General features: G+C 36.8%; 1 protein-coding gene across 1 annotated transcript in view; it reads right to left on the reverse strand.

Moving 5' to 3' along the window:
* FRAS1 (Fraser extracellular matrix complex subunit 1) overlaps positions 1-21,174 on the reverse strand; it is a gene marked incomplete at its 3' end in the record, with an annotated part of 442,801 nt that overhangs the window by 111,477 nt on the left and 310,150 nt on the right. Inside the window, exons 30-32 of the mRNA XM_084232972.1 lie at positions 12,471-12,624; positions 5,297-5,475; positions 756-872 (exon numbers count right to left, since the gene is read on the reverse strand). Coding sequence (XP_084089098.1) covers positions 756-872; positions 5,297-5,475; positions 12,471-12,624 — 450 coding nt within the window. The remainder of the gene's footprint in view (positions 1-755; positions 873-5,296; positions 5,476-12,470; positions 12,625-21,174) is intronic.

The following is a 21,174-nucleotide window of genomic DNA, read 5'->3' on the forward strand; positions in this document are numbered from 1 at the left end:
ATCAGTTCACAATGGAGTTGCTAATTGTCTGAACAAAGCTTCATGTACTAATTTGGCTGGCAGCTTTCCTTGCAAGCACCCTTCTTCCCGCACAGCATACAAGGGTCTTGTATTCTAGCTCACTGCCAATATCCTCGCCACACCTCCTCTTCACTCTTGATTTCTCCAACTATTTGCAATTTTCCCAACAATCATATTCTCTCTCTTGGGGTTTTTGCATGTTCTGCTTTTACATCCAGTAGTGCCTTTCACCATCACCTCTCCATTCCTTCCAACCTACCCCCCAAATTTCCCTTGAAAAGTCCATCTGTATCTCTGGATACAGCATAGACATCACCTTCTTCAGGAAACTTATAATAGAAAGGAGACTTCTAGTAGGGCTTCTAAAACATAGAATAAAGATTCCTCCAGCTAGGGGAGCTATAATTGACTGAATAATTACATCAGCTGGTATTGATTAAAGACCTGAACCCCTTCCAAATATGCAGGGAGAAGGCTTTTGTCTGTCCGGTGGTACAAAAGATATCAGCAATGGATGGGAGGTTGAGATAGATTCTCTCTAACCTCCTTTTTTACTCTGAGAATTTTAAGTTTCCTTTTCAAGTCAATGAGAAACGTGTGCACAAAGCTGGTATTGTTGGTCCCAGAGTCTGTGTTCTGGGCCAGGCATTCATAGTACATGAGAAGGGGAGACTATCAAATCCCAAGAGCATACCTCCTTCCACCTCAGCCATGACCTTTCCCACCCGACTCACGGTCATATGGAGAGATGCCCCCAGGGACAGCTTCGGAGCTTCAGGTGTCTGTGGTAAGATGGCGATGTTGAACATGCGGCTCTCCAGATGGGTGTGGGCATCTGTGGCACTAGACACCTGTAAGCAAAGTCACCAGTGAGTCTCTCATCCTCTCTTGGGTGAGTATGTTTGCTTACATTTATTTTTTTTCACTTTAAGCCATGTGCCTTTGAATTCCAATCTTCTTGTATGACAGTTTTTACCCTGCTTTTCATATTTTAATATTAATTTTTTAATGATTATAAAAAGAAACAATTATTTTAAGCAATTCTGAAAATGTATTTCTTATAAGAAACAAGAAATGCAAAGTTCTCTAAAATTTCATCACCTACATGTAAGTAGTTATTAAAATACTTAAGCTTGATTTATTTGCTATGTATACATCAAACTTTATATACAATTATGTATTTTAAATTTTTTATTAATATAGCTATATTATTTTGCTCTATCATTAAACATTCTTGGAAACATAATTCTTGAGTTACAGAATGTATCATTATAAGCATTACCAGCATATGTAACACATGTTATATACATGATTTTTATTCTATTTCTTAAATATTTACTCAAAATGTATGTGAGGATTATAAATGATAAATCTCAGTCTCATCACTCTAAGGGTAATAATATTTGCAATCAGGGTAGCAGTCACAAAATCAACTTTTTCTTGTTTCAAGAAAGCTAAAAAATGATGCCTTTCCTTTGCAGCTTCTCCCCACCCTCAGTGCTTCTGAGCTGCTCCCTTACCCTCCCGGTTTGTCTGCTCTACCTTAGGCTTGGTACAAGATCTGTAAAGGTCTGTGTGGCTGCATATAGTTGCAGGGGGTAGAGGTCTGTAAATCTGAGAAAAGGGCAGGAATAGCAGTCTTTACACCCTATAGGAAAACTGCCCTCTTTATCTTGATCATATCAGATACCTGGAGTTCAATTTTCAGAATATCTACATATTTTCATGGAGACAACTTGAGTGTTGCTATAAATGATATTAATCACAATAGCCACAATTCACTGAACATCTATAAGGGGCTTAGCATGGCACTAGCTTTTTTTCAAGAGTTATCTTACTTAATGCCCACAAAGTAAATATTATCTTCTTTTTTTTCACAAGTGAGGAAACCGAAGGACAAAAATGTTAAGCAAAGTGTCAAGGTCACAAAGACAATAGGGTCAGTATTTAAACAAGACAGCGGGTTCTTGATTTTCCTACTGGCCAAGATGACTCAATTTGTTAGCTTTAGGAAATTAGGAAAAAAATCTGTTCTACTATGTCTAGAAGAAAAGCAAGGAAGCACAGTCCAGGTAAGGAAATGTGGGCACATTACTGAGGAAGGGAATCAGTTATAACTTTCTAGTTAAGGACATTGGTGGACATGTGTTGGTCTTTTTCAAATCGTGTAACCCTGAAGCTGTGTTAATGTGATTTAAATATACCCAAACCAGGATAACTTCCCAAGCCAAAAATGACTGTAAAGGCACATGCTTTGCTCTCACTCTGCCATGCTCTCTCTATTTTTTTTTTTTTTTTGTGGGACCCTCGCTGGTGGCCGGGGAATGAACCGGCGCTGCAGAGGCTGTGGGCAGCCTCGCAGCCCAGTGCGCAACTACTGCGCCACCAGGGGAGGCCCCATGCTCTATTTTTTTTAATCATCACCTGCACTACATAAAACCAAGTCTTACATGCAAAGGAACAGATGGTGTGCATTGATGGCTCATGACAGCACATCAACTTAAAGTGGAATTAAATCCATGTAATTCATTGCATTGTATTTTCTACTTTAAAGAAAAAAAGAAGAGAAGAAAGAGAAGAATCACTAGAGCAGCATCTTTCTTCATTTAAAATTCTTTAGGGACATGGAAATGATGAATGGGAAAAGTTGCTAACCATTTATTTTAGCACATAGTTATAGTTTCTGTGTCATTTCAAATCAAAATATGAGGTACGCCTATAAAACAATAAGACTTCAAAAACAAACACACAAAAACTTTTACATCCAGGAAAACATAATTTTGGAGACTTATTTTGTATTGGCAATAAAGATTCTGTCAGAGTTCAAAATGTACTTTTTGGAATGTTTTCAGAGGGTGTTCACATATAATGTAAGAAAACTGAGCTTGTTAGTTCATAATTTCTCCTTGCTTTAACCAAAAATAATTACTTCTTTTTTTCTTACCAGACATGATTCTGAAACACTTTTAGCTATTTGACTACATTTTAAAATCCATTTCCAAAGGACTATATACTGTCTGCATTGCAGGTATTCTAGAAAATATCCCATTGGCTTTGAGGAGATTTTCAACAGGAGTTCTAAACACACTTTGAGCAAAATGTGTGAAGACTGTCCAAAGGGAACCACTTTCTAAGTATAACTTAGAAACTTCTAAATATATGGGCTGTCTTAAACTCTAGGGATTGTTTTTAAAAAATTGGTAACTTTTGTGATTTTACAATTACCCACTTACTAGCCAACTTGAGAAAGCAATCAAGTGTTATTTTGAGCAGGTGCTGAGAATCCCCTTCCAGGGAAACACTCCATATTTATAATGTTTTTCATTCTGATATCTCCAAGGCAAAGGCAGACCTGCAAATTCTAGTTTGCTAAGGTGACATCTTTAGATTGAGGTCTCTGCCTGCATTCTGACTCATTCTTTGAGGATTGCTGTGTTCCCAGGTACTAAAAATGAAAAGTTAACTTGGGCAAAGGGCACATAATATTTGTTCACTCAGTGGACATTAAATGTGCTCAGTATAATCTCAATTTAACGGTTTCTAAATTTATTTCAAACTGTTCTCTAGAATAGCACATCTTTCACACAATATAAATTAATCAGGCAATGAAGATGTGCACGCCAGCCATCAGAAACAGAATGGAGGATAATTTTAACAACGTGAGCTATCATAGTGATTTATCCCCAACTAGATTCCAAGACAAAGGAGAAGCGTCAGACGCAGAGGGGACATGACACTGCTTTGGCTTGTGCCTAGGGGCCCGTCTTTGTATTTTCTCTGATACTTTCTCAATTTCTTCTCTGTATCTATGCTTAAATGTTCTTTCTATTCATAATTCCTCATTCCTTTGTAGTTCTATTAAATTCCTTATTTCCAAATCGTGTTTGGCCATGGTGTGTCTAGTTTTATTGGTCTTTCTAAAGAATCAGGCTTCATACACATTTATCAATTCTAGCATTTTATAATTAATCAATTTCTCTGCTTATCTCTATTAATTCTTTCCTTTTGCTTTCCTTAGGTTTCCCTTGGGGTTCCCTAGCGTCTTGAATTAAATATTTAGGCCATTTATTTTCATGCCTTCTTACTCAGTAACAAGAGCTTAAGGCCATCAATTTTCTTCTGAGGACTATTTTGTTCACATCATTTAAGTTTTCGTAAATTATTTCCACCTCATCAATATTTCCTAATAGTTTTCCATTTTGATTTTCTTTTAGTAATTATTTAGAAGACAACTTAAAAAATCCCAAAGAGTTTGGATTTTTTTATTTATCATTATTAATTTCTAGTCATATTTACTAATAGCCAAAGAATATGCCCAGTATAATTTCTTACTTTAAATTTATTGACAACCTCCTTATGGTTTGTTTTTCTTGGTTGGTTCAGGCTATGATACTATTCAATACCATAGACTGTGCAACTTACAACACAAATTAACTTCTCACAGCTGTGGAAGCTGGAAGGCTGAGATCAGAGTAACAGCAAGCTTGGGTTCTGGTGGGAGTCTTTTTCAGGCAGTTTTTCATTGTATAATCATGGGGGAGCAAAGACAGAACAAGCTCTTCAGTGACCTTTATACGTGTACTGATCCCCTTCACAAGGGCACAGTCTTTATGACCTCATTTATCGCTAGTCACTTACCGAAAGCTCTGACTCCAGCTACCATCACATGGGGGGCAGGCATAGTATTTCAACGTGGAATTTGGTGGGAAGGGTGCACTAAACATTGAGTTTATAGCATTAATACTAGACCAACCTTTATAAATGGTAACAACAAACACCCAGTGATAGGCAATATTCTAAATGCATCAACGTATTAAATCCAAACAATAATTTTGTTTTACAGATCAAGAAACCAAAGCACAAGGATTTTACCCATGTAATTTGCCCCAAGTTATATAGCTAGGTCATGGCAGAACTGAAATATGAACCCGTTATTACCTAGTACATGATTGATCTTATCATAAGATGGTAAATATTCCAAAGACATCATAAAAAACCAAATGAGATGCTTTTCTGCATGACATTTTAATTCATCCTTTTTCTGAACACTTTAGCCATTATTATAAACCTCTTTTTTATGTAATGATTCTGCTTGTAGAGATACCCATAAGACTGAATTGACAGATTAAAGAAAATCTCTAAATACTGTTACATATTTTTATTCCCCCAAATGTGATTTTCAAGTAATCACACAAATGAACCGAGCTGTTTATAAATAAGGAGGATGGTTTCCGTGGATCATCAGCCATCAGAAAAGTCAGGGAGCAAAGAGTACCTGAAAGCGGAAGGAGTCACTCTGGGCTGGGACTCCCGAGTGCCTGTACCACAAGATGCCTTCGTCGATGTCTTGCTGGGTGAAGGTGCTGGTGGGGGTGGCTGTCCTTCCATCAGGCAGGTGCTGCCCTTCGTCTGCAGGGCTGTCTGCAGGCATATTAACCAGAAGGACCAACTCCCCTAGGAAAGCCACAGAGTTAGTGAGGACCCCTGGGAAAAGTAAAATTAAGTCAGAGACCTCATTGCCTTTTCTTCTACACTTTTTTTCAATCAGAAGAGAAATAATGCACTTCTTTATTTTTATCCAAGGTGAAGGAAAGGACATTAACACAGAATACAATAGATAATTGAATCCAACTTTAGAAGTCCCAGTCTTTTAGCTAGTAGGAATAAAAGTTATTCAAGGATGAAGTTACTGATGTATCTATTAAAATTACGCAAGGAGAATACTGCAAACAAATACTCTGGGCATTGAAAGGATTTATTTCTACCTACAACTTTCTATGAAAGACAACATTTTCCAAGCTGAAGTTTTTGGTGTAAAGATAATGAAAATTTTTAAAATTTCCAAAAAAGATATTCTTGGGAGAATTCTATACAATGAAATTAATAACTAACCCTGAAATGTATATGGCAAACACTACATGAAGCCTTTATATGATAGTTCGAGCCCAGCCCCACCCTGTCCAGTTGCATGAGCATACTTTCAGCTCTAAAAGCCTCTGTTCCTCATTGTAAAATGAAAGCAACAGCACATACTTCATAGGTGCTTAAAAATAATGTTGGTCATCCTTATTGTTGTTATTTAATACTTTCAAAGATGCTATTATCATCTTTATTTTAAGGACAAATTTCTTTAGTCTTAGAGGTTGATAATTTGTTCAAGGTTACACAAGTGGTAAATGGAGGCGCTGGGATTTGAATCCAAAGCTGATATTCTTGGACATGAAACTGTTACCAATCATGACTGTTCTGTATTCCTAGAGGAACAGTTACTCTGTTAAAAACTGATCTGTGTTGAAACATTAATTCCAAAGAACACCTGCACCCCTATGTTTATAGCAGCACTATTTACAATAGCTAAGCTTTGGAAACAACCCAAATGCCCAAAAATAGATGACTGAATCAAGAAGATGTGGTACATATAAACAATGGAATATTACTCAGCAATCAAAAAAACATAAACTCATGCAATTTTCAGCAACATGGATGGAGCTGGAAGGGATCAGGCTCAGTGAAATAAGCCAGAAAGAAAAAGAAAAATGCCGGATGGTCTCACTCATAGCAGGAATCTAGAAAACCAAAATAAGGGACCAGGAAAAAGAATAACTATAAGAGAGAAAAAATCAAAATCAACAAACAAGTATGAACCAGAGACACACTATGGGGAAGGGGTGGGGTCAAAATAAGGAGTTGGGGTCAAAATAAGGAGGTTGCAATTGTATGGGAAATATAAAAATTAAATTAATAAAATAAATTCTCATTAAAGTTAAAAAATAAATAAATTAATAATACAGAGAAAACAAAAATATTTACCAACAGAGAAAAAAAATAAAAATAAAAACTGATCTGTGTTTTTTCCTTCTCCATTCTCTGAACTTTATTAGAATTGGAGCAAGGAAATCTAAATCTAAACAATATAAACACCACCAATCTGTTTCTATTGCTTATTCTTCACCTGAAGCTACTGTCTTCTGAAAGTGAGACTGCAGATACAGAGGTGTTATAGAAACAATTAAAGTTTCACAAGGAAAATATGCCTTCAAGTGAAGACCAAACAGAAGAATAGATGAATCGCTAAAAATAGAAGCCATGTTCTCATGAAAATGCATCTGACAATAAATCTGAAAGAAGCCTCCCTACCGCAATTGATAAGATATTTTGATTACTGCAAAGAAATTTGTTTTCTTACTCAAAGGCAATACTCTAATATTTATATGCACTAAATTCAAGTTAAAAAAGAGCATAATATCCTGGATGGTGATGAAGCACTGAAAAGAACAATACCAACACTCTTCTTTAAAACATAATTATATGTAAAATCATCTCACTCTAATTTCTTTTCTGTATTACATCTCATTTGTACCTAAGTTCCACATTTTATTACCTATCTCTTCCTGTTCTAACTTCTGTGCGTAAGATGCTACTAATAAACATACTGTTCCAGAATGTAGACAGTTTATAAATGTGAATACATATGCAAAATACTTTGAAGAGATTGTCACAATGAAAATGTGAAGAGCTGAAGGATAGAAAACACTCAAATGCTAATTTTCTGGTTATTCTGATTCATAATCCAAAGATTCAGCAGAATTTTCCTAGCAAAGGTTAATGAAATAAACCTATTTTTCAGATTTAAAAAATCACTGCCAGATTGTCAGGACTCACAGGAATCTGACTAATTTAACTCAGTAAATAGTTGGTGAATACCTATAAGGTGCTAATTACTATTGTTGGTCCTTTAAGGAAGGGTAATTCACAGACAAGCAAGATGTTGTTCCTTCCTCTGAGATCAGCCCCCATGAGCATCAGAGAGCCATTGTGAGTTTTTTAGTAGGTAAATGGCATGAACAAATTTGGAATACAGAATGTGTGTGATCAGAATACAGAGAACCTAAAGGACTTAAAGTCCTGTAAAAGAGGCTGTATTTTATTCTATAAGCATAATAACAATAGTACTTAATAAATGTGGACAATTCGACCAATTATGAGGCTACTGAAAAATCCAGACACAAGATGGGAACTTGGACTAAGGCAACAAAGCTAAGAGTGGAAAGAAATAATCAGAGTCAAGAGTCACTAAGGAGGGCCTCCCCGGTGGCGCAGCGGTTGAGCGCTGGGTTACGAAGCTGCCCGCAGCCTCTGCAGTGCTGGCTCGATCCCAGGTCACCGGTGAGGGTCCCACATGGTGAGCCAACCTCTCCTGCTGTGCCCGCTGCTCCCCTCAGCGGTGTACTTTGTTAGTCTGCCTGCTCTACTCTCCGCTCTGGCTCTGGTGAATTCTCTCACCCTCCCACGCTTCTGACTGTACCCAGTGCTTGTACAAATAAATAAATAAATCTTAAAAAAAAAAAAGAGTCACTAAGGAAATGGAAGCAAGAGAAGTTGGCAAAACATTGAGCATGAAGGGTAAGAAAGAAACCTACTAGGTTGGGTGACAGGTAGGGAAGAGATGCCACTGATGGGGCAATCAGGCTGGAGGGATGATAAAGTGTTTAGTACTTGGGATGTTGCATACAAGGCACATTTGTGACCAGCACAAGAGTAGACAGAGAGAAATATCAGTATTTTATGGAGTTCACCCCAGCAAGATGAGAACATCTGCTTTTATCATAAAATAACAAATACAAGAGGATGACACTTTATATTAAAATCCAGGTTTAAAAAGCAGCCCAAATTTAAGAAACAGAAGAATAACATCTATTTGGGATTCTTTCATGCTAAAGTCTATATTTAATTTATTTTTTAAAGATTTATTTTTATTTATTTATGCATGCAAAAGCTGGGGTGTGGGCCAGAGGTGGGGGGGTGGGATGAGAGAATTCACCAGAGAAGAGAGGGGTGCAGAACAGGTAGATGTACTAAAATACACTGCTAAAAGGAGCAGCAGGTGAGACAGAAAGAGGTCTGTGGTGCCATGTGGGTTAGCTCCCTGGCCAAGGATGGAAATCATGCTGCAGTGGCTGGCAATAGCTTCACAATGTTGAGATTTTCATGCCTGTGCCACCAGGGAGGCCCGAAAGTCTATATTTTAATCAAGAATTCTGAAGAAAAAATTTAATAGGAATTTTGTTGGACTACCCAGGAATTATTTTGAGATTGAGATAATTTGTATTAAAACTTTCTTACCATAAGCTAAATAACTTCAAGTTGGTAATGTGCTGGATTAAGTTAGATTCTTCCCCAAATGGTACTCAAATTTCTTCATTAAAACTAACTCACTACAGGGCCTCCCCTGGTGGTGCAGTGGTTGAGCGCTGGGCTGCGAAGCTGCCTGCAGCCTCTGCAGCACCAGTTCGATCCCCGGTCACTGGCTAGGGTCCCACATGGTGCAACAGACCTCTCCTGCCACGCCCACTGCTCCCCTCAGCAGTGTATTTCGTTAGTCTGCCTGTTCTGTTCCCTGCTCTGGCTCTGGTGAGTTCTCTCACCCTCTCATGCGTCCGACTGTACCTAGTGCTTGTATAAATACATAAATAAATCTTAAAAACAAAACAAAACAGAACAAAACTAACTCACTACATTTGCCTGTGAAGAAGCTGAGGATATCAGTATAAATCAACTTGTCTAACTTGTATTTGAAAACTGTGATGAGTCTGCAAGTGATTGAACTGAGGTCCCTCATGCTAGGTGAGCAATTTCCATTTGGTTCAGTTCCATGGTCAAGTCTTCACAAAAAGCTTAAAGCCCAACTGGAACATTCTAAGGTAATTAGGAGTAGATTATAACCAGGTGGTGACGAGACAAGGGCACCACTTTTCACATCACTGGGACAGATGGAAGTCAACAGATTTGTGTTCAGTGAGATTGTGCTAAGTGGGCATCTAGTTCTCACTACCTTTTTCACTTTTGAATGGTCCCACAGGGTAATGTGATTTGATTATTGCTAACAGAGAGCTCTGCACACACAGAAAGATTATGTTCATAGGGAGAAGTTAATGAGAAAGAACAGTTATAGCAGGAAAGGGTCATCATCAAGCCTATGTGGCATTTTTCAAGATGAACTGGTTTAAGAAGCATTTAATTCAGCATTGTTATATTTAATACTTAAATAAAATATTGAATTACTCAGCTGGCTCTAGGAATTTTAGATTTTAGTAACTGAGATTAAGGTAGAGGATTTAATACATCAAAAGAATAAAAGAGTAAAAGATTTTTAGGGCTGAAAGAGACAAATATTAATCTAGCTTAAAGTGGGTAAAAGTATGGCAAACTTGAATAAGGTCTGTGGATAATTAGTAGCAATCTATTATTGTTAATTTCCTGGTACTTATCATTGTTCTGTGGTTATGTAAGATATTAACATTGAGGGAAGCTGGGTAAAGGACACTCAGAAGCATTTTGTGCAGCTTTTGAAACTTTCAGTTTGGTTTAAAATTATTTTAAAATTAAAAGTTTAAAAAGTTATCTAATTTAACCTTTAAAAGAAACCTATGATTCAAGGGAGGGCACATGTAGCTTCCTCAAGATCAGACAGTTATTAATAAATGACAACCCAGTTCAAATGGCTCTTTTAGGATAACATCAACTCTTGATTAAATTATCTTTTCTAATGTCTTCATGGATACTGGAATTATTTTTAAATTGTACAAAACTATCTTTTTCTCATTACATTATTTTGAAAATCTGAAACCACAGAGGCAAAACGGATTATTACTTCTCTCCTATGGGCCATACTTCATACCAAGTGAGTTTTTTTTTAATGAATGTGATTTTCATTTTCAGGTGAAACCCTTCACTTTTTTAAAAAAAAAAAAAAACCTACCTTCCTGTTCTTTAATCTTTAAAACACTTTATTTGCTTACAGTTTCAGTTTCTTCTTTTTTTGTCTTTAGGTAATTTTAAATATGCTTATTTCACAGTTGATCCTATATTTTAAACTGTTGGGATTTTAATCATGTTTGCTTTGGTTATGGATTTGTGATTTGTTTTCTTATATGTTCTGTAATTTTGAATTCTGAGCTAATCTTCAGTGGTTTTGTCTATGAGACTTCTTTGTGCCCTGGAGCATTCGTGGGCATTCCACAGCAGTGTCTACTAATTTCTGTAGGGAACCCAAGAATATCACTGACTTGACATTAATTTTCATAGTAATATTTCAGCTTTGGGATTCTCAAACAATGCACAATTCTGGATCTGCAGGAGAACGAAATCTGAAGTTCTGAATTCTCCACAGATATTTTGCTTTACCTTGAGCCACAAGAAACACCGGTAAGTTCTTCACCATCTTCTCTGTGCTGGTGAGCTTCTTTTTCTTTATCCTGTCCCTCTAAGGAAAGATATGTCCTCCCAGAATCTTTTTCTTTAATATATATTTTATTTTATATAATTCTTACATCATTTTTCATTTTTGCACATGTATGCATTTTCATTTTGGTTATATTTCCTATACAATTCCCACCCCCCTCATTTTGACCTTAATCTGCTTCTCTTTCCCCTCCCCCACTGCCCACCCCTACACCCCACCCCCCCAACTCCACCACCCCCCCCCTTTTGTATGTCCCTGGTTCACAGTTGCTTGTTGATTTTGATTTTTTCTTTATTATAATTAGTCTTTTTACTGGTCCCTTATTTAGGTTTTCTAAATTCCTGCTATGAGTGAGACCAGCCGGTATTTTTCTTTTTCTTTCTGGCTTATTTTGCTGAGCATGAACCCTTCCAGCTCCATCCATGTTGCTGAAAATTGCATGAGTTTATCGTTTTTGATTGCTGAGTAATATTCCATTGTGTATATATACCACTTCTTCTTGATCCAGTCATCTATTTTTGGGCATTTGGGTTGTTTCCATAGCTTACCTATTGTAAATAGTGCTGTTATAAACATAGGGGTGCAGGTGAATATTTCAACTTTCTGGCTCCACATGAGTGTTAAATCTCAAACCCCATGATTACATTCAACCCTTCTCAGGGAAGTTATTCCATTATTTCATGCACAGACTGGCTTTCAGTTACTTCTTTGCTTCTGGTACCTGAAAATTTCTCTCTATTGGGAGGTCAGTTATGAATGCCTTATAATTCTTATTTTCTTTTATTCAGCACTGATGGAGAAAATTTCAGGTTATAATTTCTACTATCTTTCTGGAAATTGAAGTAATAATAGACAAAAACATTGAAAAATGTTTTTATGCAAAGTTTTTTTGTTTGTTTTTAAAGAAAATTATCATGAAGTCTGGTGATATTCTGGGGTTTGAGAGTCAAAGCTTTGAAACTAAACTAATCTATATTAGTTAAGTGACTTTTAGCAAGTTATTTTCTCCATAAAAAGAAATTGCTTTAGAACTTAAATTTTGAGATTTATATTTAATATGTTTACATTACTTAGCACTCCATCTAGTAGATAAAATTTGTACAGTGTTATAGCAATTGTGATTATTTTGTTTTTCAAGATGCATCATCAAAAATCAAGTCCAACACTGCAGAACACAATGATCATGCAAAAGAAAAAAAAGAGTTACCAAATCGAGGGTAGTCCTCTGTAATTTTGTAGATGATTTCTGAGGCACTGGCACCTGGAGCTTCAGCCTGTAAGATTCTATTGGTAATCTGTAGCATCCCCCCTTCCGGAACCCACACCATTGAATTAGCCACAAGTCGAAGACTGCCATCATTCTAGAATAAGGAAAGAGCAAAGAATTGGGTCCAAGTAAAATAACAAAATGACAGTCTTTTAAAATATAAGTTTTCAGATCTTATTGCTATTAAAGATTATTTAATAGTAGAGAATCATAGCTTTAGAGTCACAATATAAATATAATGCATGCATATTATATATGGATACAAATGCATATGTGTACATATGTATTTGTCCTACTTTTGTTCTAAGTTAACATAAGTAAGTAACTTATGTCATTCATGAAGACTAAGTCTCCCCATTTCTTTATTTCGTTTGTCTATCTATTTGTCCTTCCATCTTCCCCATTCACTGACATTCAAGAACTATTCATTAAGTACATTTATGTGCAGGTTCTTCGCTAGAGTCCTGAGACATCTAAGGATGGCTGAAACAAGTTTCAGAAATTACAGTCTAGTGGAGGGAGAGACACATAAATAGGATGCATCACAGTGATGTTTTTAGGAAGCTGGAACAGGTGCTGTGGAAAACAAAGGAAGAAGCTGATTTCTCATTGGGGAAGGAATGCCAGGGAAAGCTTTCCTAAGGAAATATTTCCATCTTAAATAACAAAAAATGGGCTTCCAAGTAGTGAAGTGGTGAAAGAGATTTCAGGTAGAAGGCTGAGTTCAAGCAAAGGCAAATATATGAAAACCCACTTCTTATTCTTAATAAAATATCCATGAACCTGGTGCAAGTAGAGGCTCAGGGAGCCAGAGGAGTAGGTGAATAAAAAGTTGGCTGGTTAGTAGAAGGTAGAAGCTATTTTAAACACCTGTATTAATCTTGTAGGTATTGTAAAGTCAACCTGGATCTTTAGGGAAGGAAATGGAATGATCAGGTCTGATTTTAGAAAGACAGACTCTAGCAGGAAGAGATGGACCAGAGCTGGGATGAATGGAGCTGTAAAAATCATTTAACAAGTTCCTGTAGCAGTGCAAGTGAGAGAAGATGAGAAGGTAACTGCAGTGGGAAGGGAGAGTTGGAAATAGATTCCAGAAACAACAGAGAGGCAGAATTGACAGGCCTTGATGGCTGATTGAAACTGAAGTCTTATCAACAGTTGGGAGTAGCTGGCTGGAAGAAATCAGCTTGTTAGCTAATGTCATTAAAAAAGCATTGCCAGGTGCTTTTGCAAGGTGCACACCTTCTTCCAAAGCCTCATAATGGACATTTTCCACTGAATAAGATTAGCAAGGCTGCCAGTTTTCAGTTGTTTAAAAATGGGTAAATCTGATATTTCAAAAAAGGGCATTACAGAACACTTTTCTAAATTATTGTTATTACTTTCAAATACGCCAATAATAGAATAGAGCAAACAGCACTCCCAGGAGACAAATATGCAGAAGAGCAGACAACAAATATTCCTCTGCAGTCACTGACATGAGTTCTTTTGTACCTCTCTGGAGGCATCCACAGCTATTTTTGCCACAATCACCAGGAAGCTGAGTCAAACAGTGCCTGGAGAATGGTAGCAAAGTCATCTTCTATAGTGACTGGACCTCAGGAGCACAATCCTGGAGAATTTTCTCCTTTCTTTACAAAATCATCACAGTGTGCCAAGAACTTCAAAATGTGCCAGAATTCTGGGATGGGGGAAGGCCCTATGAACTCCAGCAGAGTTTTATGTAACATAATACACTTGGGCCAGGTGCTTTAATTGGTCAAAATCTTCCTATAGCATCGGCGTAGCCAACTTTGATTATGCTTATGGACATCACTCAAACACTGACAGTGACATTGAACCAAGAAGGTGATGTGGTTTTTCATATTTTGAGGAAGTAAGCAATGTGATCCTAATACATGACCCCAGATGTCTTTCCCATTACATCTCTATCTTAACTATATCAATACAATTCTCTGTAATTCCTGTGTGAATCTAAATTTCTAAGCTAAGTGGTAGTACTTCTTGCAAGTCAGTATTCAGAGACCAGCAATATTTGGAAGCTTACTAAAAGTCTAGAATCTCAGACTCCATCTGCAACCTTCCAAATTAAAATCTGCATTTATTTCCCCCCACCAATTTTACTGAAGTACTGACAGAAATTTTATATATTGAAGGTGCATTACACATCTTTTTGATACATGTGAACATTGTGAAATGATTACACTATCAAGCTAATTTGGATATCTGTTTCCTTACATACTTATGGTTTCTTGGTATGTGGTGAGACCACTTCAGATAAACTCTCTTAGCAATTTTAAGTATGCTACACAGCATTATTAAGCATAGTCACCACGGTGTACATAGATCTCCAGAACTTGTTCATCCTGTGTAATTGAACCTTTGTATCCTTTGACTAGTATCTCCCCAGTTCCTCTATCTCCAGCCTCTGGTAACCTTTATTCTACAATGCTTTATGAGTTCAACATTTTTAGATTCCCCATGTAAGTGAGATCATGCTTGTTTTCCTGTGTCTAATTTACTTAGCATAATAGTCTCCAGGCTCATCCACGCTGTCATGAATGACAGGATTTCTTTCTTTTAAAAGTATGAATACTATTTCACTGCATATGAAGACCATGTTTTTTTTTTTTTTATCCAGTCACCCACTGACAGACACTTTTAGGGTGCTTTCACATTTTGGCCATTGTGAATAATGCTGCAATTAACACAGTGATGTAGATTTCTCTTCAAGACTGTTTTCATTGCCTTTGGATATACACCCAGAAATGGGATTGTTAGATGAAATGGTAATTCTATTTGTAATTTTGAAAGGAACATCCATCCTGTTTTCCATAGTAGTGGCATCAATTTACATCTTCTACTAGTAGTGTAGAAGGGTTTCTTTTCCAGAAAAATACTGGATGATCTCACTCATAACAGGAATTTAGAAAACCTAAATAAGGGATTAGGAAAAAGACTAATTATAATAAAGTAAAAATCAAAATCAACAGGCAGCTATAAACCAGAGACACACTACAAGGAGGGAGAAGGGAATAGGATAAAAACAAGGGTGGTGGGAATTTTACGGGGACTATAACCAAGATGAAAATGCATAGATTGTACACAAATGAAAAATGATGTAAAAAAATACAAAATCAAAAATTAAAAAAAAAATGAAGTGTTCCTTTTCCTTTCCACCCTCACCAATATTTATCTCTCATCTTTTTTGTTAATAACCATTATAAGAGGTGTGAGGTGAATCTCATTGTGGTTTTGATTTGCATTATCCTGAAGGTTAGCTATTGGATAGCTATTGTATTGGCTATTTGTATAGCTTCTATTGAGAAGTATTTATGCAGGTCCTTAATCCATTAATTTTTTTTTTTCCTCTCTGAGTTGAGTTCCTTATATATTTTAGGAACTTTTTTTTAAAGATTTATTTATTTATACATACAAAACTGGGGTACAGGCCAGATGTGCAGGAGGGTAAGAGACAGCCAGAGTGGGCTACACGTGGCCACTGCTAGGCGTGTACACATGATTTAATTTTTCTGGCACTGTTCTCTCCTTCTACTATATATATTCCAATCTCCAGAGAATCTCTTTCTCTCATTGGCTGTGTGCAGAGGATCAAGATAAACTTTGGGTCACTTCTAAGTTCAGAGTTGGGGGTGGGGATTGTAACATATGGAAGTGCATAGTTTCTCTTTTTTTTTTTTTTTGATAGTTAACCACCCATTGCTTTATTTTTTTTTATAATAAATTTTATTTTTATATTCCCCATACAATTGCAACCCCCCCATTCTGACCCCAATCCCTCCCCTCCCGCCCCCTACCCCCCAAAAAGTGTCTCTGGTTCATAGTTTTTTTGTTGATTTTGATTTTCACTTTCTTATAGTTATTCATTTTCCTGGTCCCTTATTTAAGTTTTCTAGATTCCTGCTATGAGTGAGACCATCCGGTATTTTTCTTTTTCTTTTGGCTTATTTCACTGAGCATGATCCCTTCCAGTGCCATCCATGTTGCTGCAAATTGCATGTGTTTATCTTTTTTGAATGCTGAGTGTAGCCCACTCTGGCTATGTGGGGTACAAAGGCATCTGTGAACATCTTCTTGAAATGCCTTTCAAACATCCTCTGAATTACAGGAAGAAAAAAAATGTATATGAATTTCAAGCATTTTATTTTAAAGTCTGTTTTGTTGCTTCATTCTGTCTTATTTCTTTGAATTGTGGTGTTGAAAAGACCACAAAGGCTGATATCCTCTTCTACTTTATAAATGAGGAAATTCAGCCATCAAGCAGTGGCCAGCCGGAAGCCACAGAGCCCATGTCAAAACTGTAACTCAAAGACCCAAAGCTTCGCAATTTTCATTTTTCAAATGACACCAAAAAACATTCTGTATTCCTTTTACAAGATGTGGCATGTTTAATTTTTAAAATAAAGGAAGTGTTTTTGAATTCTGAAAAAAAAAAAAAAAAAAGAGATTCACCAGAGACAGAGTGGGAAACAGAAAAGGCAGACTGACCGAAATACACTGCTGAGGGGAACAACGGGCGAGACAGGAGAGGTCTGCCGCACCACGTGGATATCTCCATGGCTGGCCACGAGCGAATCCGCATTGCATAAGCTGGGGACAACTTCACAGCACTGCGCTCAATTGCCTGCACCAGCAGGGAGGCCCCCTTATATATTTTAGATATTAACCCTTTCTCAGCTATACGATTTCAATTTTTTTTCTTCCATGCTCTAGGTTATCTTTTCATTTTGTTGATTGTTTTCTTTGCTGCACAGCTTATTACTTTGATGCAATCCAATTTGTAGTTTAACAAGCTCTCTAGGACATGTGGAGTCATGCTACAGTGTGAGAAGCACAGCCCAGGTGAGTAATCTAGAAATCATGAAGATTCGAGGTTGGATCTTTTGAAAGTCTAGCAACAGGTCTTTTAGAATATTTACCTTTATAATAGGATAATAAATATGCCTCTGATTCTAAATTATTTGTTTATAGTACTTAAGAAAGGAAGTGTAATTAAGAAGAAGTATTCTTTTCACTCATTATGATGAAGATGATATTTTTGAAAGATGGTCAAAAGAATTCAAGAAGAGAAGGCAAGAAGACAATACATTTCTTTTCTACAACTAAAGTTTCCAAGAAGTCAAACAAATTTTAATCAACTTCCCCAATGGCTCTGATGTCTTGCAATTTATCTGTTTCTAGTTTTTTCCAAGAACAATGGTGCATACACCCCTGGAAGCTCAAGAAATTAGCCATAATATCAGCTGAATAATTTTCTGCCTGGTGATGTTTTATATCTCTTTCAGGGTACCACATTAGAAGGCAATGAAATCCCCACAAGTAAAACTCGGAGCATAATTAAATCAGTGCTTTAAATTAAATAGTTCTCCTAATTTATTTCATAGTAGTATAGGCATACTGAAATTCTGGTTATAAAGTTAGCATTATATATTGTACTACAAGTAAAAATATGAATGTAATCTAGAAGTAAGAACCAAGCTTTATATGTTTTTGGAGGAAAAAAAAATCCCAGAAACAAAATGAAAACTCCCCCATCCTAAGGATATAAATGATGAGTTCAACTGATAGTGCACCTCAGCCCCTAGCCAAAATATTCAACATAAAAAATTTTTAAACTTTGATAAATAGAAGGCAACTATAGTTGTATATAATACCAACCCTAAAATTCTATTTATTCTAAGAAATATAGCTCAATTTTCAAAGTCTCATTTATGCCATAGCTTTTAAAATTTAATCTTACAAGACATTTGGATTTTAGGGAAGGATCATGGGGAATGGCACATATAAGGGGAAACTTAGAGGCTATTTACCAAAATGAAGAATGATGAAAAAATACTTGGACTGCTTTTGTGTCTGTCAATGTATCATCCCGTAGAAGCTTCCACCTTCTAGTCAAGATTACAGAACTTTTCTCCATGTGGATTTCAAACACCTTATATATAAACATGTATTTTTTTAATCAAACATTTTCTGAGTATATAAGTGTATAACCCAAGCAATGAATCTTTCTAGACATTAAATTGAATAAATTAAGCAAATCCAAAGTTATAGCCCTGATTCAGGGTGAGAATTTACTTATTTATAAGATAGACCCTTATTCTAAGGAAAAAACATTTTGTTCCATTGATACTTATAATTTTTATAAGCAAACTGTGTCCTTGCAAGATAGTCAATGGGTAGGTGGGCTTACAGGAAATCGAGGGACTTCTCAAGTCAAACAGCTAGAAAGAAAGCTTAGCAACAGAATTTTCCATCCAGTTCATAGCAAGACACTTGGGGGCTTTTAACATCAAGCATTACCGAGTTGCAGAAAATAACTGCTCAAACAACAACAAATGAGGTCAGAAAGATCATCAGATTTATTGCCAAAGTGGAAAAAGAGGCTGATTTCCAGAGGCGCCTTAATTAATGAAAAAGAAGGTAATTCCTTGAGAGCCCAGCAGTGGCGAGAAACCCACCAAAAGGCATGACTTTTCCCTGCACACATGTCAGTCCTTTATTAGACACCGAATTGCCTTAGAATCATCTCTCTAGCAGGCTGGGGTTTGGTAATCCACCCAATTAATGAAAGCCTGCTCAGCAAAGTATTTTTTATTACCTTTTAATCTTTTAGATTTCTTTTGCCTCCTTCCCTCAACAGAACATGTTTTAACACCAGTCATGGTTCTATTTTCTCCTCAGTGACTCAGTATAAGCCTAGAGGGTGGCAGACAAGTTTATTCACTGCCATGCCGAAGATAAAAACTTAAGGGGGAAGTGATGTAGAATTTCAGAAACAATAATGGATCAAGCTCCTACTCTGGGTCCCACATGGGCCACCCCAATATCATCAGAAATGCCCTGATGGCTTCTCATCCAACAGCAGAGATGGACTCAAAGGCAGGAACATGGATGGACACCAGCCTAACTCAAGCTGTTGCATCCAGATATCTGTCCATCTGCCCAATGAAAATGTACTGAACTCTTCTGATGTGCTGGGCTTTAAGAGTTCCTGTCCTCACAAAGCTTTCTTTTGCTCTCTCTCCCTTCCTTTCCACCTATTTTCCACCTATTTTTCCAGTATTGAACAATACTGGAATTAATTTGTATAGCTGTTCATTTGGAATTAGACCTAATCCCCTTGGCATTCCATTTGCGCCACCAGCTAGACATAAGCATAAGTGACCTTATTCTAAATTTAATACAGAGGTAGACCAGTCTCATGGTAAGGACCTGATGCCCATCTTTAGAAAAGGCTATCAGAATAAAATCAATCACATCTCTCCACAAATCTGCTGAAAGCCATTAGTAGTTGAAGCAATTTTTCCTTCTTGGGCTCCAGTAGACTTATGATTATAAATAGCTTCACTTGTAACAAGATGTGTTAAGTCCAGAGGGAAGATTCCAGGAAGCTTGGGGCCCAGAGTGCTTGGATAAGACACTGAAAAAATGACTAGATTACTTCTCCATTCTATCCATTTAAGGGGATAAGAATATTTATGATCAAAACATTGAAAAATAGGGACTGGAATGAAAAGACTCACATGGTTAAGCATGAGGAACCAGAATGCACTGAAGCTGAAATCACAGCTCTAAGACTAAACATGTTTACAATAGATAAATGCTTTTAAACTTTTTCCAGGTTTTTTTTTTTTTAAAAAAGTAGAGATAATAACTCTACAAACATCACAGAATTAGTGAAGATAAAATAAAATAGTTCACATTAACCGCTGGTGCCTAATGAAGGTTAAAAACAAATGAAAGACTTTCTAACCACAGCAGAATTTCCTTTAGGAATAAGCTCACATAGCCTCTACTTTAATCTTATTCATTAAGATATTGTAAAGATGATGCATACATTGTGCAACAATGAAAAATGATGCAAAACATATACAAAATAAAATAAAAATGCTCAAAAAAACCCCAAAAACTAGCTCTGTTGATACATCAAAAAATTAAATAAAGTCTATATTCTTTACTTAAAAAAAAGGTATTGTAAAGATGAGTGATACAGATATGAGGAAACTTACTTTTAATTTCTACTAGGAAACACAGTAAATATTTAAAAAATATTATCAGCATTACAATATCAAATTTATTATTAATATATCCTGATGGATACTGGGCCTCTGGTCACTGATTTCATTATCCCAATTCATTAGCATAAATGCCATTGGTTCACTTGATGGACAACACTGGAAGAGGAAGAGGAAGGGTAAGGTGGGAGAGAGCAGGAGGAGGGAAGAGGGGGGAGTGAGGGGGGAGGGGGAAGGGAGAGGGAGGAGGAGGGACAGATACCATAAACACCAACATGACTCTTGAGTTATAAGCACTGCAAGAATTCTTTTTTTTTTTTTAAGATTTATTCATTTATTTATACAAGCACTGGGCACAGTAAGGAGCGCGGGAGGGCGAGAGAACCCACCAGAGTCAGAGCAGAGAGCAGAGCACGCAGACTGAGGAAGTACACTGCTGAGGGGGAGCAGTGGGTGGTAGGAGAGGTCCGCACGCCATGTGGGACCCTCACACGGTGGCCGGGGATCGAACCGGTGCTGCAGAGGCTGCTCAACAGCTGCGCCACCGGGGAGGCCCAAGAATTCTTAAGTTATGTGTTTATGACTAATTTATAAATTAATTCTATTTT

Source organism: Talpa europaea, assembly GCF_964194135.1.
Source record: "Talpa europaea genome assembly, chromosome: 5".
Taxonomy (NCBI): domain Eukaryota; kingdom Metazoa; phylum Chordata; class Mammalia; order Eulipotyphla; family Talpidae; genus Talpa; species Talpa europaea.